This window comes from Moschus berezovskii, chromosome 8 (assembly GCF_049115385.1).
Source record: "Moschus berezovskii isolate FMDL1 chromosome 8, NW_MosBer_1.0, whole genome shotgun sequence".
NCBI classification, from domain to species: Eukaryota; Metazoa; Chordata; class Mammalia; order Artiodactyla; family Moschidae; genus Moschus; species Moschus berezovskii.
Window position 1 is genome coordinate 59,234,221 of NC_142467.1, and position 16,519 is coordinate 59,250,739.

A 16,519-nucleotide genomic window follows, 5' to 3' on the forward strand; every position below is an offset into this window, starting at 1 on the left:
TGGGGAGAAGACTGAAAGCAAAGAGACAAGACACCAGACCATATGAGAGACGGATAATGGGGGCTTGGACCAGGCTGTTGGTTCTGGAAATTGAGACAAGTTGATCAGTGGGAGATAGAACATTTAAGACTTGCTGATGGATGGGAATGTCAATAACCTCAGATATGCAGATGACACCACCCTTATGGCAGAAAGCAAAGAAGATCTAAAGAGCTTCTTGTTGAAAGTGAAAGAGGAGAGTGAAAAAGTTGGCTTAAAGCTCAACATTCACAAAACTAAGATCATGGCACCCAGTCCCATCACTTCATGGCAAATAGATGGGGAAACAATGAGAGACTTTATTTTGGGGGGCTCCAAAATCACTGCAAATTGTGACTGCAGCCATGAAATTAAAAGATGCTTACTCCTTGGAAGGAAAGCTATGACCAACCTAGACAGCATATTAAAAAGCAGAGATATTACTTGCCAACAAAGGTCCATCTAGTCAAAGCTATGGTTTTTCCAATAGTCATGTATGGATGTGAGAGTGGGACTATAAAGAAAGCTTAGTGCCAAAGAATTGATGTTTTTGAACTGTGGTGTTGAAGACGACTCTTGAGAGTCCCTTGGACTGCAAGGAGATCCAACTAGTCCATCCTAAAGGAAATCAGTCCTGAATATTCATTGGAAGAACTGATGCTGAAACTGAAACTCCAATACTTTGGCCACCTGATGTGAAGAACTGACTCATTGGGAAAGACTCTGATGCTGGAAAAGATTGAAGGTGGGAGGAGAAGGGGACGACAGAGGATGAGATGGTTGGATGGCAACACAGACTCAATGGATGTAAGTTTGAGTAAGCTCTGGGAGTTGGTGATGGACAGGGAGGCCTGGTGTGCTTCAGTCCATGGGGTCTCAAAGAGTCAGACACAACTGAGTGACGAACTGAACTGATGGTTGGAATGTGGGGGTAGAAGGGAGGGCACATAGACTCTGGGTTTCTGACTTTCCTCACTGTATGGAGAATGGTTCTATTTAGTATGTTAACTGGGGGAGGTGACTGAGGAAGGATCAGGTAGAAGGAGCTGTTTTAAAAGTTTGAGGTACCTATTGAGATCTCATGGAAGTGATCTTCATGGAGGTGAGCTGTTGGAAATACGAATCTGGAGTTTGGGCCAGACACCTGCCTTTTCCAAGCCATGGGTGTGGTGAGGAGGTGTGAGCCATGGATAGGTGAGAAGGAAGAGGAAAGGGTGTGCAGATGTTCAGAGGGCGGTGCGGGGGTGGGGTGGAGAGGGGTATGTTCTGGAGTGCAGAACCGTAAGGGTACAGAACCTAAAGATGATAGAGGCTTTCTTGGCCACAGGTCCCCACGCTCATCTCCCAGCTCACGCCCGCTGCTTGTTTCTTCTCCATTGGCCCAGGGTGTACCTGTCTTTTCCTCTGGTACTGGTTCCTTCCTGACTCCAGGCCTCTTTCTCATCCTCGCTCACACGCTGGCTTTTCCAGTTCAGTGGGAATTGGGAAAAGGCCTGGGACCAGCCCTGTTTCCCTCATCAGACGCATCTTCGATGAGGCATCCAGTGATTCAGTTTTCCTGGTCACAGATTGAGTTCCTCGCCGTCCTTCAGCCGTCGCGTCAGGATTGGGGATCTGCATATGTAAATGAATGATTAGAAATAATTGTGGGCTGAGTCAGCAGCTCCCTACTAGAAATAGAACCCAGGCGTCTTGACACAGAAACCTGAGGTTTCCCCCTACTGTCCAGCGGACGCGGCGTCCACTGGGCGGCGCAGACCCTTTCCAGGGTATTCGCAGCAGCAAGAGGTTGAGTTTCTCTGCGGCCCCCTCGCGCTGTGCCGCGCAGCAAGTAGACTGACCAGGCGTGGGCGGGGCGAGGGCGGAGCTGGATCGGGGCGGGGCTTACATGTGGGCGGGGCCTCCTCGAGTTCCGGAGTCGAGTCGCTGCCTGGGCCGGAGCGGAGATGCAGCCGCCGCCCCGAAAAGTGAGCTTGGCCTGGAAACGGGGAGTCCTGGCGGGCTGGGGGAGTGATGGGGACCAAGGGGGCACCAGACCCGCTCAGGGGGTCGAAGAGTAGGAAGGGGTCAAAGGCCAACCCAGAAGTAACCGAGGAAACAGCCCAGCTCCTCCTTGGCCCCGCCCCCTTACCCTCCCAGCGCGGAGTGTTTTTCAGGTCCCCGCGCCAGGGGTTTTCATCCCTTTTACCCCTGCAGGTGAAGCCGGCCCAGGAGGTGAAGCTTCGCTTCCTGGAGCAGCTTAGCATCCTTCAGACCCGGCAGCAGAGAGAGGCAGACCTACTGGAGGATATCAGGTAGCCCCTGACCCCCTCCACATACCCCCTCTTTCTCTGTCACATGCTCCGCCCCTTCTCCAACATACTACAGCTGTCGGGGCGGGCGGGGGTGAAGAGCTCTCCAACCTGCCCATTCAAGTCCTTCATCCTAGGCCTCTCTCATACCGGATAGGAATTATTCTTCCGCCCACTCCAACACATATAAACACACTAGGACCCTCCCTCAAAGCCCTTCACTCCACACCGCCCCGCCACTCCCACAATCAAGCTTTGGGCAGAAGCCACCCCCCTTCCTCTTCCAGACCTGTTGGAAGGCCGGCGGACGCTGTACCCAGGCCCCCATGCGTCCTCACCTCCAAGCCCACAGATGGCTCTCCAGGGGTGGGGAGGATCCTGCTGGGTCTCAGCACTGAGGTGAGGTTGTCCTGTGCTGCGGCTGCCCGAGGTGATCTCAAGGACTCTGTCTTCAGTGTCAGTGCAGTCGCACTCTCAGCCTGACTCCCCACTCCTTCCTAACCGCGCTGAAGAGAGGATCGAGGGTGGGAGAAATGGGCCAAACAGTAACCGCCCCCCCCCCCAATCTCCACAGATCCTACAGCAAGCAGAGGGCAGCCATTGAACGGGAGTATGGGCAGGTATGGGACTCTTTTCTCTGGACCGTCTCTTTGGTTCTGGCCTCCTTTACACCACCAGCAGTGTGGCTCCACACATACTCCTGTTCTGGTCAAGAGCACGTGCCTAGAATCAGGCACGTGTGTGTCAAGTTCCTGTTGTGGTACTATTTAGTTGTGTGACCTTGGACAAGTTACTTAATCTTCTGGGCCTCAATTTCTTTCTCCGTAAAATGGGAATAACAATAATTGTACCTTCACGCAGAGTTCTTGCAAGGATGGAATAAGTTAATGCATGTAAAGCACTTAGCAAAGTGAGGGGTATTATTATATTCTGGTTCTATGTTCTCACACATGCAGTCTTTGAAAAGGAATTGGGTCTGTGATGATTTTCCCACCAGGCACTCCAGAAACTGGCTGGGCCATTCTTGAAGAGGGAAGGACACCGGAGTGGGGAGATGGACAGCAGGTGAGTCCCACAGTGGGGTGGGGTGGGGGGAACTGGGGGCCAGGAAGGAATGAGGCACTCAACCCCAGGAACCTGTGGGGAGGGCACGTGAGCTGTAGGTGGAGCTGATACAGCAGGAAGAGAGCAGCTGACCCAGCAAGGACACTGGATGGCGGCGGAGGGCATGAGGGATCCTTGTGGCTGAGATAATGGACAGATCGATTGATGGGCTCCCAGACGAGGGGGATGGGAAAGTCGTCTGTCTCCCATGGTGCTGGGAGGGGGGCGTCTCGTGAAGCTGTGGAGTGCTCCCCTCCTTAACACAGTCTTTCTCTGGGGAGAGGCAGGATGGTGTTCGGTGCCTGGCGCTGCCTGCTAGATGCCACTGTGGCTGGGGGCCAAGCCCGGCTCCAGGCATCTGACCGATACCGTGACCTGGCTGGGGGCACGGGGCGGAGTGCAAAGGAGCAGGTGCTTCGGAAGGTATAGTTCGGTGGATGGGGTGAAGGAAGGGCTGACTCAGGGATGGAGGTGGTCTGGATCAGGACTTCCTGTGTCCACGCTCCTAGGGAGCAGAGAACCTCCAGAGGGCACAGGCTGAGGTGCTGCAGTCTGTCCGGGAGCTGAGCCGAAGCCGAAAGCTGTATGGGCAGCGGGAACGCGTGTGGGCCTTGGCCCAGGAGAAGGCGGCTGATGTCCAGGCCAGGTGGGCTAATGGGGAGTTGGGAAGCCAGGGAACAGGGCGTAGAGCCAAGTCTCCATGACTGGATCTGACCGCCACTCCTTTCCTTTGCCTGCACAGGCTTAACCGAAGTGACCATGGCCTCTTTCACACTCGGACCAGTCTTCAGAAACTCAGCACCAAGGTTCAGAGGATGTGGGCATGAGTGGGGACAGGGAGAGGTGGACAGATTAGTGGTTTGGAACCCGGGGTCATAAGTCAGACTGGGATGAATCCAGGCTACCCTACTTTCTTGGTGCATAACTTTGGTAAACTTGTTCTCTCCAAGACTCATTTTCTTCATCTATAAAATAGACATAGTACATTTGTTTTTCATTCCTTTTTTATGCACTTATTGAGGACTTTTATGTATTAGGCATTTTTCTAAACACGGGGGGTACAGTGGGGAATACTACCAGTAGACTTCCTGCCTTCAGACTGGTTAGGGGGGACAGATGGTAAATAAACAAAGACACAGGATAAATGAAAAGAAGGTCCTTTGATAAAGCATAACAGGGGAGTGTATTTAGAGGGAAAGCCTCTCTGAACAGGTGGGCTGAGTGTCAAGAAGGAACCAGCTGTGCAAAGATGTAGGGGAAGAACATTCTAGGGAGAGGCAGTGATAAGTGCAGAGGCTCTGAGGTGAGAATAACTTTGTAGGCTCAAGGAACTGAGACAAGACCAGTGTGGCTGGAGCACTGTGTGCAGGGGGACGAGCACTGTGGAAAGAGAAAGGGTGCTGGGAAAGAGAAAGGGTGCTGGGGCCAGCTCATGTTGGCCCTGGTAGACCATGGTAAGGAGCAGTTGGGATTTTCTTCTAAATGTATTCAGTTTCCACTAGAGGATTTTGATCAGGAGTTGTGAGTAGGTAAAATTTTTAGTATAGTTTGCCAGTTATGTCAATAAGGGGAGAATTCTTTCTGGATCTGGGTTGACCTTGGAAGAACCCCAAGAGTGTAGAACTCCCTGCTGACACCTATGTTCCTTTCCTAGCTGTCTGCCCAGTCGGCCCAGTACTCCCAGCAGCTGAGAGCAGCCCGCAATGAGTACTTGCTCAACTTGGTGGCCACCAATGCTCACCTTGACCACTACTACCAGGAAGAACTGCCGGCCCTGCTCAAGGCTAGTCTCAGCCTAGATACCCCTGCCTCTCCGCAGGGAGAGCCTCTCCCTGCTTCCCATCACCGAAAGGCTGAGTAGGGCGGGGGATCTAGCCTGCTTAGAATGGGCAGAAAAGACTTTCCTGGCTTTCGCTTCTAGCTGGCTGCGTGACATTGTGCAGAACACTTAACCTTTCTGAACTCCTGTTTCCTCAACAGGAATAACCCCTGCTCAGACTACTTTATAAGACTAATGGGGCTCAAGGGAGAGAATGAATGTGAAAATGCTTTTTAAACTGTTAAGTGCGGTGTACACAAGAGGGTCTGTTTTTAGAAGCAATAATAATGTCTTATTCCTTCCCAATTTCCCATACCTCACGCCCATCACCCACCCAAACCTGGACAGAGAGCCTGCTTGGGGGAAGGGTGGTGTCAGCATCTTGGGGCTCTCTCCAGGCTCTGGTCAGTGAGCTGTTAGAACACCTGAGGGACCCGCTGACCTCACTGAGCCGCACTGAGCTGGAAGCTGCAGAGATGGCCCTGGAGCATGCTCGCCGCGGGAGGCAAGCGACCTCCCAGGTGAGGGCTGTGCCCATTGGAGCCCCCCCAGAGATCCTCTTTACCCTTCTCTCCCAGTACAGCCCACCCCACCACATGTCTGCCCATTTCCTTCTCACCTTGTCCTTTCTCTTCCAAGAAAGGCTGGGGGCAGGCTTGGAGAGGGAGCTAGTGAGTAGTTGACTTTGATTTTTTCCAACCCCCAAGGTAAGCTGGGAGCAGGATCTGGAGCTTTTTCTTCAGGAACCTGGAGTGTTTTCCCCCACCCCACCTCAGCAGTTTCAGCCAGCAGGGAGTGATCAGGTGAGACCTCTGTGCTAGGTGAATCCAGGCCAGTTGTAAAGGGGACTGTGGTTTAGGCCCCTCCCCCATTATTCACATCCTAGTATTAACTTTGTTGTTTAGTTGCTCAGTCACGTCTGACTCTTTTGCGACCCCATGGACTGTAGCCCACCAGGCTCCCCTGTCCATGGGATTTCCCAGGCAAGAATACTGGAGTGGGTTGCCATTTCCTTCTCCAGGGGGTCATCCCAACTCAGGGATCAAACCCACATCTCCTCCTGCATGGATAGGTGGATTCTTTACCACTGAGCCCCCAGGGAAGCCCGTGGATTTTACTTAGAGACTGTTAAACCATGGAGAGAGAGTTTCAGAACCCCAGTTCACCTCCCTCCCACCAGGACGCAGATTAACACTCTCTATCCCACCCTTCTCTCTTTGCACTTCACTATCTTTTTCATTCTGCCTTTTCCCCTCAGCCTGGATCCCATTTCCAGGACTGTGTTTGTGTGTCCACATGGAAGCACACCTGTGTCCACAGTCATAGGTGTGTGCTCCCACCTGTTTGTGGGGCGGAGATAAGGAGGGAATGGTAGGGAGGAGGTGTAAAGGAGTAGCCTCAGGCAGTCCTCACAGTTCCCTATCCATTCAGGTGTGTGTCCTGGAGCTGGAAGGGGGTGCAGGAGGCATGGCAGGGGACAGTGGCCTGGAGAAAGAAGTTCAACGCTGGACGAGCCGAGCTGCCCGAGACTATAAGATCCAGCATCATGGGCATCGGGTGAGGTGGGGGTGCAGGTGTCGTGGGTGGGCAAGAAATGCTGAGAGATGGGGGTCCCAGAGTCATTGAGGGATGTCATAGGGCTGTAGGCAGGAGGGGAGGGAAGAGTAATTCAAGCCGACGGTGTGGCACAGTTAATTAAGAGCATAGCCTTGGGAGCAAGACTCACCTGGACTCAAATCCTGCTCTGTTGCTTCCTAGTTATATAACCCTGAGTAAGAGAGTACTGAGTGACTTCAGCTCTTTGGACCTCAGTTTCCTTGTCATTAAAGTGGGGCTAATAATAGCACCCACATCCCAGGGAAGATTAAATGACAGAATGCATGTGAAGCAACTAGCTAACTACCAGGTTGTTCTAAGTCGTGCCCCATGGTGTCTCCACCCTCCCCTGTCCTCCGCCTGCCCAACCAGGTGCTGCAGCGGCTGGAGCAGAGGCGGCAGCAGGCTCCAGAGCGAGAGGCTCCAGGCATAGAACAGCGGCTGCAGGAAGTAAGGGAGAGCATCCGACGGGCACAGGTGAGGCACCATGCCGGGGGTTTAGGGCCACGGAGATTGCACCTCCTCCGGCCTCCTCCACTCCATCTGATGGTGGGGAGACTGCAAGCAGGAGGTAGTGGAGGGTGGACATATCTGGGGAGGCTCCACTCACTTCCCAAAGGCAGACCCAGCCATCGCCTGGGTTGATCCCTCTTCCCCATGTCAGGTGAGCCAGGTGAAGGGGGCTGCCCGGCTGGCCCTGCTGCAGGGGGCTGGCCTGGATGTGCAGCACTGGCTGAAGCCAGCCATGACCCAGGCCCAGGATGAGGTGGAGCAAGAGCGACGGCTCAGTGAGGCCCGGCTGTCCCAGAGGGACTTCTCTCCCACGGTGAGCTCCCTCCACTCCCTAGCCTTACACACCTGGGAGGGTAAAGACCCCTAGCGGAAAGCAAACCTTGTGAGGCAGGAATCACAGTGGTACGCAACTCAATTGCGTTGTGTGGGTTGTTGTGAGGGTTGAATGGAATCACTTAAGTGTTTAATTCTTGGCATGGTTTGTAACAGAATTCTCAGTTAACTTTTACTGTGAGTATAGAATGGTGGTTATGAACTAAGGTCCTGAGAGCAGGCTGTAAGCAGTTTGAGTACCAGACACTCCATTTACTAGCTGTGTGATCTTGGAAAGTGATTTAAGTTTTCTGAGCCTCAATTTCCTCATAAGTAAAATGAGGTTGGTATTTTCACAAAGTAACACAGGATTATTAAGAAACTTGGCTTTTCCAGTGGCGCCAGTGGTAAAGAATCCCCCTGCCCATGCAGGAGGTGCAGGAGATGTGGGTTGATCCCTGGGTTGGGAAGATCCCCTGGAGTAGGAAATGGCAACCCACTCCAGGATTCTTGCCTGAGAAAATTCCACGGACAGAGGAGCCTGGCGGGCTGTAGTCCGTGGGGTTGCAAAGAGTTGGACACGACTGAGCATGCACGCCATTAAGAATCTTTAACAATACAAGGTACATAAGATGCATAGCACTGTGCCTGGCACACAGTAAGCGCTCACTACTGTAACTCTGTGATTATCATTAGTGTTTTCCTGCTCTGTGATGACTCCCTGTGATCCAGGGTGAATGGTTGGGTGGTACCGCCTTGGAGGAGGATCCACAAGGTTAACGGAAGGATGGAGGAGTGGGAGACACAGAGGGCACTTGAGACCGGGCCTCACAGTGAAGTCTGTTCTCTGCCCCTGCAGGCTGAGGATGCTGAGCTGTCTGACTTTGAGGAATGTGAGGAGACTGGGGAGCTCTTTGAGGAGCCCGCCCCCCCAGCCCTGGCCACCAGGCCCCTCCCCTGCCCTGCACATGTGGTGTTTGGCTATCAGGTGTGAATGGGGGTAAGGACCTCAGACCGTCAGGGCTAGGGGACAACCAGTCCTGAATTCTTCTTTGTGGGGCCCAGGCAGGACGTGAGGACGAGCTGACCATCACAGAGGGCGAGTGGCTGGAGGTCATAGAGGAGGGAGATGCCGACGAATGGGTCAAGGTGGGTAGGGACCTGGGGCTCAGACCTTGGCAAGGGAGCAGTGGGAGGGACTTCTCTGTGGCCCATAAAGACCCAGCCAGAAAAGCTGGAAGCCTGAGTGGAAGAGGGCCAGGGCCGTGGACAGCTGAGGCAAGCCCACTTTCTGTTCACATGGCTGGGAGAGCAGGCTCGGAACCAGCACGGTGAGGTAGGCTTTGTCCCTGAGCGCTATCTCAACTTCGCGGACCTCTCCTTCCCTGAGAGCAGCCGTGACAGCGACAACCCTTTGGGGGCGGAGCCCACAGGTAAGAAAGGGACAAGAATTGCTGAGTCGTTGTGGCCCTGGGGTGTCATGGTCCAGGGCACGCTGCCCACCTCCTCCCCTCACCATCTCTCCTGGGCTTCTACAGCGTTCCTGGCCCGTGCCCTGTATAGCTACACTGGACAGAGCGCCGAGGAGCTGAGCTTCCCTGAGGGGGCGCTCATCCGCCTGCTGCCCCGGGCCCAGGATGGAGTGGATGACGGCTTCTGGAGGGGAGAATTTGGGGGCCATGTTGGGGTCTTCCCCTCCCTGCTGGTGGAGGAGCTACTTGGCCCCCCGGGGCCATCTGAACTCTCAGACCCTGAGCACGTGAGCCTTCCTTTTCCTTGGGTCCCCAGGCACCTCTGGTTGACCCTTCCACGCACGGGAGGTCCCATATTCATCTTAATGCCCCATCCCCGGTATTGTGGCTTGGGCCTCCCCATTGCCTTTGGTACAGAGAAAAGGGAAAGCAAGGCAGTCTTCATAAGAGTTTGGTTGTCCTGTTTTAGAGCTGGATTTAAGTTCAGATTCCTGTTCAATTACTTTAGGCAATGATTAGGCCTCTCTGAGCTTGTTTCTTCACATGCATGTAGAAGGGGGATGATGATATCTTTTTCAGGAGACTGACTTTCCTGATTTGAGATAATGGAGGTAAAACGCTTAGCACAATGGCCCCTAGGAAGTGCTTTGATTTATGGTACCTATTGTTCTAGCAGGCTTCCCTTGTGGCTCAGATGGTTAAGTGTCTGCCTGCAATGCGGGAGACCTGGGTTCGATCCCTGGGTCAGGAAGATCCCCTGGAGAAGGAAATGGCAACCCACTTCAGTACTCTTGCCTGGAAAATTCCATGGACAGAGTAGCCTGGTAGGCTACAGTCCGTGGGATCGCAAAGAGTCGGACACGACTGAGCAACTTCATTCATTCATTGTTCTAGCAAGATTTTGTCACTAACAAGCTCTGTGATTTGGGATAGATGGTTTAATCTGAGTCTCACCTCTGACATAGTAATCATCAGATACCTTCTTCATGGGGTGGTGGTGAGGAATGAATAAATTTTTAGTGCATGTGAAGTGGCAGTAAAATGCCTGGGACACATTAAGTGTCTATATATATATATATGGGCTGTTGAAATGTGTATCACCTACAACCCTACCCATATACAAGCATCTGCCTGCTCTCTAGCTTGGGAAGTGATGGGACACGAACTGAAGATAGGATGGGAGGAATAGCTGGTAAAACCTTCCCACATGCCAGGAATAAGCCTTTGCCCTCTCATTCCCAGATGCTGCCATCCCCTTCCCCTCCCAGCTTCTCCCCTCCTGCACCCACCTCTGCTCTGGATGGATCCCCTGCACCTGTCCTGCCTGGTGGTGAGTAGAAGGAGCTGGGCCCCCGGGAGGATAAGAGACAGGAAGTCTGGGACTCTTGGGTTACACTTGGCCCCTCTGCCTGCCCTCAGGAACCTCCTCCCTCAGGCTCTCTGAGGCTTGGTGGTAGAAGAGTTTGGGCTTGGGAGCCAGGCCCACTGGTCAAACTCTGCCCAGACTTCCTAGCATGCAATTTAACCTGTCTGGACCTTTACAGAGTGAGGAGGAAGGTTCCTCCCTCATGGAGTTTTGAGAGTTAAAGAGATGTCTGTAGCGTACCCAGTGTTGTGCTGGGCACATCGAAAGCATGCAATTAGTAACTGTTTCTCATTATTATTATTATTATTATTAAAATTAGCCAGTTTCTCTCACAGTGTTTTCCCAATACACATCCTTAGTGTTTTTGAATCCTGTAAACATCTGGTTTGCATCATCATTTTCCTCGTCCATCTTTTCCAAAACCATCTCTTCTAAAAGATATTTCTACTTTCTTCTCTGCACCTCTCTCCCTGACCCTGGAGCCCCTGTTACCATTTTCTGCACCCTACTTCTCCAGCACCCTTAGTTTACTTTGAATCCTTTACTACTCATTCATTGTGTTTGTTGGTGTTTCATTATCCGGTCGCTGACAGCTATTAGGGGTGGGGGTGCTCTGATCCCACCTCCCCTACTCTGATACCTTTAGCAGGGCTGAGTATACAGCAGGTGCCCAGTAAGTGTTGAGGTTGGATGCATTGATGGATGTTATGACGCAGGTTAGTGACTATTTGTTAAATCAGAAAATATTTACAGAGTGCCATGGTCCTAGTAGCTCAGCTGGTAAAGAATCCACCTGCAGTGCAGGAACCCTGGTTCGATTCCTGGGTCAGGAAGATCCTCTGGAGAAGGGATAGTTTACTCACTCCAGTATTCTTGGGCTTTCCTGGTGGCTCAACTGCTAAAGAATCCGCCTGCAATGTGGGAGACCTGGGTTCAATCCCTGGGTTGGGAAGATCCCCTGGAGAAGGGAACAGCTGTCCACTCTAGTATTCTGGCCTGGAGAATTCCATGGACTGTATAGTTCATGGGGTCGCAAAGAATTGGACACAACTGAGTGATTTTCATGGTCCTAAGTGCTGGAGATACAGAAGTGAACAAAATAAAGTCAGAAGGCTGACTTGTGTTTCTTATTTCCAGACCAAGACCTGGACTGCCCTGGATCCCTGGACATGATGGCACCTCGACTCAGGCCGGTAAGGGCCCCTCCCTTGGAGGAGAGTGTTGGAAGAGGGGTCACTCCTATTTGTCCTGTTTTATCTGCAAGCGGAGGGAATGGATGGGATATCCCCAAGGGAAGCCTCGGGAGCATTGACTATGTGTTTCCTACAGATGCGTCCACCGCCTCCCCCTCCGGCCAAAGCCCCGGATCCTGGCCACCCAGATCCCCTCACCTGAAGCCAAGGGGAATCTCCATCCCCCAGTGATGCTGCTGCCCCATCTCCGTGCTATCAGACTGCCCCTCCCTGTGGTGATCCAAAGCGACACAGTCAAATGCTGGAATCTCCCTGATTTCCATTCTCACCTTCAGGGGTAGACACTACTTCTCTCCCCATTTCTGGGGCTGGAACCCACTCCTTTTTCCCCATGATCCTTCAGCCATCTCTAGGGCTGAAACTACCCACTTTTTCTTCTGCCACCACCCCATCTCTAGGGTGGTGCACTACCCTGCAATCTCTGGGACTGGAATTTGTGCCCCGAAGTCATGAGTGGCTCTGGCTTATATGTGTCTCCACCCTGGTTCTGTGAACCACCCCACTCCAGATGCCAGAGCCACTGGGGTTGGGGCCTGGGACAGGGATAGGCCTGTCAGAAGGAGCTGGAGCCAGTATGCAAAGCAGCTGTAATGATCTGAGCGGATTTATTGACAGTGAATAAAGGGCACAAAGCCCGAGCCAGGGCCTGGGCCTCTTGTGCCAAGAGGGCAGAGGGCCTAAGGTGCTATTGCTTTAAGGGCCCACCAAGGGCAGGGGCCTGCTCCCAGCCGCCACGCTCTAGCATATGGAGTGAGGTGATGGGGAAGGTGGGTCAGGCGGCCTGCGGGTGGGCAGGGGAGGGGGAATAGGCTGAGGGCCAGGGATGGGACTTCTCCCCAGGTCCCCCCAGCCTGAGACTGTGCAACTCCAGGTGAAAGTAGAGTGGGTCCCTCAGCTGGGGGGCAGTGCTGTCCAGTGGAGAGGAGGGGCTTCATGCCCACCCACTCCCTGGCCTGCCAGCTGGTAGTCCGTCAGCACAGTGAAGGAGGCGGCTTGGAGGAAAGGAAGGGTAACTGTTGCCTCCTATTCAAGCGGAGGCCCCGCTTTTCCCCAGAGGCTGCGGGACCTTCCCTACCCACTGGAGCACATGGCCACTCCCCACCACCGAACCAAGGAATATGTACCAAAGGCTGAGTCTGCAGTTGACCCCGGGGATTCAGGGAACCGATGGGCTGAGGTAGTTTCATATAGGAGTTGGGAGGATGAGATTGACTTGGGGCCCAGGCAGACTCACCTCACACACCCACTGCTCCCCGTGGTGGGGACACCTGAGAGAGAGGAGCGGTGGACAATGAGGGAACAGGAGGTGGGTCATACCAGTGCCCTCGCAGAGCAGGGGCAATAAGAGCTCAGCCCATTGCAGCGCTGGCCATGTCTTCATACCTGGTGATCTGAGGTGTCCTGTTTGCTTGGCTGTCCGTTTGCTTCTTTTCTGGCCGGCCCTGGGCTTGGGCCCCTCCCTCCAGCCCCGAGCATCGGCTCTGCAGAGGCTCCAGGGTTCCCCTCAAGTGCACGAGGGACTCGGTTGCTGTCCCTGAGTCCTCCATTCTGCATGGGGGTGCTGGCGAGGGCTGGGGGCTGCGGCCTCTCAGGGGGAAGGCTTTCGATGGCAGGCATCCCTGTCCTGGGCTGCCCTCCCCCAGGCCCCTGGCCACCCCCTGGGTCCTGGCCCCCACCAGACCCCCAGCTCCTGTCCGTGGGAGAACCGTCACGATGCTCATGCAGCCCATAGCGCTTCTCAATGTGCGTCACCCGGAACCTGGGAAGGGAGCGGACACTGGGGCTTAGGGCCACCACTCAGAGACTGCTTGGCCCTTCCCTCTGGTCAGGGACATCCTGGGTTTGATAGCCAAGTCCTTCTGATCTAAGGCAGGGGAGCGGCCTCAGGTTGTGGGGCACGTTGTACAGCCTGCCTCCTGCTGTAGCTCCCAGTCCAGAAAGAAAGAGCCAGGGCCTACCTTTGGAGTCAAATGCCTGAGCACTGGACCCCCACCTCAACCCCCCTGTCGCTGGGGTACTCTATATACCCACCTGCCCACAGAGAACACGGTGGTCTCCCCAGGCCGGGGGCGACTCTTTCCTTCCTTGGAGCGTCCCTGACGGACAAGTGGGGGCCTCTTGTTGCGGCTGCAGTGGAGGCACGGGGCTGAGGAGCCCAGGTGCACTGTGTGATGATGGGAGGGGGCTCCGTCTTGCAGGCTGGAGGTGGCATCCACGCTGGACGGTAGGGAGGAAGGGAGCAGGAGGGAACATTCCCATTTTTCTTCCTGTTCTCTTTGTTCCCATTCTTTCAGCGTGCTCCTTAACCACCCCCCCCCCAGATGTCCCACTTCCGCCAGGCCGCACCATTCTTTTATTGTATTTATCTAATAAACTGAATATGAAGATGTTACTGACCATGTGTTGTTTTCCCTCCCAGGGCTAAAAAGTGGGCAATGTTTAACCCAGGGGAGTGGCATAAGGGATGAAGGTTAGGCTTGATGACATCTAAAGGAGAGATGTGGTTTGGAGGATTCAGGATTTTTACCAAACTTTCTTCTTTCTGTCCGTTATTCAGCCTTACTCTCCCCTGTCACCCTAATCATGCGAGGAGACTGGGAGAGGAATGTGCTTGAGGAGATGATACTCTCCGGGGCAAGCTAAATCATCCTGGCCATGTTTCCAGCTCACCTGGACAGCTGCACTGTCCCTTCTCCTTCACTGTCCCCCAGCATCTCCTTCAGGGCCTCAGCGTTGGCTGAGGGGAGAAGGAAAAGAAGAGGTCAGTGGAGGCAAAGGCCAGGGCAAGAGACAGTCAAGGAAGTGGGGGACAAGGGGACAGCCTACACCCACCTTCATTTTGGATGATGCAGCGAACAATCCTCTCTACTGTGTCCTCATTCATGTCATCGTCCTCAGCTGAAGGATGAAAGAAGTTGGTGAGGCAGCGGGAAATGGATCAACTTTGAGGGCACATTTCCTGGTAGCTTCTATGGCTTATTGCTCAAGACCTACCCTTTTACCAAACTGCATCATGCTGTACCTTAGCATTTCAAGGGCCAGAGCAGAAAAGGGAAAATCAGTGGGAGTCCAAGACTACTACCCACCCATGGTGCCTTCTCTAGCCCTGCTTTTAGGGTGGTGACACCCCACTTGCTGACTCAAGAAATCCTTACTAGGCCTCCTATCTTGGTCGGGATTTAGTCTGGGTCTGTTGGCCAGGAAGAGGTGTGGGTGAGGGAGGAAGGTGATTGAGTCAGGTTCTAGGCTGTTCACTCACGGGGCTGGAGCTGGGCGTCGTCAGGCTCCGAGCCCCTCGAGGTGCGGCAGCGGTAGCCCTTTTTCTTGAGCACGTGGCAGATCATGAAGCCTACGAGGCCCATGAGGAAGAAGACCAGTACAAGCAGGAAGAGCATGTACAGCCCATGTTGGGGCGGTTCCAGGTCAGGCTGTGGTTCCGACATGAGGCCCTGGCGGGTGAGCACGGGCCAGGGCGGCTCCTGGAGTTAGGGGGCTGCAGCTAAGGATGGGGGTAGGGTTAGGAATGCCGTCCTCAGGATTCGAGACAGACAAGCCTCTGAGGTCTGGCCCCACCCCCTACCCAACCAAGGAGCTGTCCGTGCCAGGGGTGCTGGTCCGGGCCAGGGGTGTCAGACGGCGGCTGCTCAAGCCCTCTTCCACGACCCTGGTCCCGCTTCCCCGACGCCCAGAGCTTCCCCTTTCCAGCTTGTCCTGAGCTTTCGTCCCTCCCAAGGACACTGCAGAGCGAGATGGGACGGAATTCTCAGGCGGCCGGCACAAGGATAGTGCCTGAGTCAGCGTGCAGATCTCTTCCGCGCGGGCCTGAGTCAGGCCTCCGCAGCCCCTTCCCCTTCCTGTACTGCCTCACACACACACCCCCTCCCGCCTTTCGGGTTCTCCCGTCCTGACCACCTGGCCCACCCGGTACCGGTGGTTTGGTTCTGGCTCCGGCTCCGGCTCCGGTTCCAGGGGCGTCCTAGTCCGGCTCAGGGCCCCCGACGCCCTCCCGGCGCTCATCCCTTGCTTCCTTCCCCTCCCCCCTTCGCCGCCTCAAGGGCTCCGGGCTGCGGCTGCAGATACCCGTGCCGCGGCAGGGGTGGGGGGAGGGAAGGATGGAAAGGGATGAGGGCTGGTTGGGACCGGCGACAGGCTCCGGACAACTCCAGCCGTGGAAAGGGAAGGAGAAGGGGGCGCTGCCGCAGCCGCTCTGGGTCCCCAAAAGCCTTCGACCGCTGGCGGGGGACCAGGGGGCGGAGCCCAGGTGTGCGGGGCGGAGAGATTGCCTTGCGCGCTTCTGAGCGCAAGTGTGGTGCGCGCGTGACTGCGCAGCCCCGCCACTGCCGCCCGGTGACGGTGCGGTGCCGAGTCTGGGTCCGGGTGAGGAGGACGGGCAGTCAGGCGAGAGCGCTCTCCACTGGTCTATCGGGCACTCCTTGGCTTGGCTCCAGCCCTCAGGTGCCCCGGCTGGATGTGTAGCTGGGAATCTTCCCCAGCGAGCCGGGGGAAGCTGGCTTTCTGCACCTGAGAGGGTCAGCGTGGCCGGTTCTCTGGAGCCTCCTAGAGAGGCGACACGGCCTGCGCCCCGTTTGGGACAGGTAGCTGGACAGGATGGCTCGGCTTCCCGAGGATTTGACCCCCGCCGGGAAGGAAATGGCCCTGTCATCCTAGGACCGATGCTACTGTCCTCCGGCCAAGCCCAGACGCTCACGCCCCAGCGAAGGGCGGAGCAAGCCGAGGGCGGAACTCCGCAGGAGGCGTGGCCTGGGCGTGGTCTA

At 54.9% G+C, this 16,519-nt stretch overlaps 2 protein-coding genes across 12 annotated transcripts; one reads left to right on the forward strand and one right to left on the reverse strand.

Moving 5' to 3' along the window:
- Nucleotides 1-1,922: 1,922 nt before the first annotated feature.
- Nucleotides 1,923-14,141, forward strand: FCHSD1 (FCH and double SH3 domains 1). Of its 7 annotated transcripts, none has more exons than XM_055429716.2 (20): nucleotides 1,923-1,985; nucleotides 2,215-2,312; nucleotides 2,884-2,929; nucleotides 3,307-3,374; nucleotides 3,695-3,836; nucleotides 3,923-4,059; nucleotides 4,156-4,219; nucleotides 5,068-5,196; nucleotides 5,631-5,753; nucleotides 5,940-6,035; nucleotides 6,664-6,789; nucleotides 7,201-7,305; nucleotides 7,493-7,654; nucleotides 8,513-8,641; nucleotides 8,719-8,802; nucleotides 8,969-9,086; nucleotides 9,192-9,412; nucleotides 10,368-10,455; nucleotides 11,629-11,684; nucleotides 11,821-14,141. In XM_055429716.2, the coding sequence occupies exons 1-20, from the start codon at nucleotides 1,965-1,967 to the stop codon at nucleotides 11,884-11,886; spliced, it is 2,079 nt and encodes a 692-aa protein (XP_055285691.2). In that variant the 5' UTR covers nucleotides 1,923-1,964; the 3' UTR covers nucleotides 11,887-14,141. The 7 variants fall into 7 exon arrangements, with proteins under 7 accessions (XP_055285691.2, XP_055285692.2, XP_055285689.2 ...); XM_055429717.2 differs by having other exon boundaries at nucleotides 3,701-3,836; XM_055429714.2 differs by having other exon boundaries at nucleotides 8,969-9,412.
- RELL2 (RELT like 2) lies at nucleotides 12,601-16,433 on the reverse strand. 5 transcript variants are annotated; one of them, XM_088838600.1, is made up of 8 exons: nucleotides 15,673-16,433; nucleotides 15,004-15,243; nucleotides 14,577-14,642; nucleotides 14,415-14,481; nucleotides 13,776-13,961; nucleotides 13,128-13,503; nucleotides 12,979-13,012; nucleotides 12,601-12,736 (listed from the first exon to the last, which is right to left on the reverse strand). In XM_088838600.1, exons 2-7 carry the CDS (start codon nucleotides 15,185-15,187, stop codon nucleotides 12,980-12,982), a joined length of 912 nt encoding a protein of 303 aa, XP_088694726.1. In that variant the 5' UTR covers nucleotides 15,188-15,243; nucleotides 15,673-16,433; the 3' UTR covers nucleotides 12,601-12,736; nucleotide 12,979. The 5 variants fall into 5 exon arrangements, with proteins under 5 accessions (XP_088694726.1, XP_055285699.1, XP_088694727.1 ...); XM_055429724.2 differs by having other exon boundaries at nucleotides 15,004-15,481; XM_088838601.1 differs by having other exon boundaries at nucleotides 15,666-16,433.
- Between the last annotated feature and the right edge of the window lie 86 nt (nucleotides 16,434-16,519).

What these genes read in the sequence shown, in the direction of transcription:
- FCHSD1 (XM_055429714.2), top strand. Translation starts at nt 1,965, where the DNA reads ATGCAGCCGCCGCCCCGAAAA. An exon ending in GCGGCTGATGTCCAGGCCAG is followed by an intron (nt 4,060 to 4,155) that starts GTGGGCTAATGG and finishes TTGCCTGCACAG; the next exon opens with GCTTAACCGAAGTGACCATG. An exon ending in TGCACCTGTCCTGCCTGGTG is followed by an intron (nt 10,456 to 11,628) that starts GTGAGTAGAAGG and finishes TCTTATTTCCAG; the next exon opens with ACCAAGACCTGGACTGCCCT.
- RELL2 (XM_088838600.1), bottom strand. Translation starts at nt 15,187, where the DNA reads ATGTCGGAACCACAGCCTGACCTGGAACCGCCCCAACATGGGCTGTAC. An exon ending in CTGCATCATCCAAAATGAAG is followed by an intron (nt 14,482 to 14,576) that starts GTGGGTGTAGGC and finishes TTCTCCCCTCAG; the next exon opens with CCAACGCTGAGGCCCTGAAG. An exon ending in AGGACACCTCAGATCACCAG is followed by an intron (nt 13,013 to 13,127) that starts GTATGAAGACAT and finishes CCTCTCTCTCAG; the next exon opens with GTGTCCCCACCACGGGGAGC.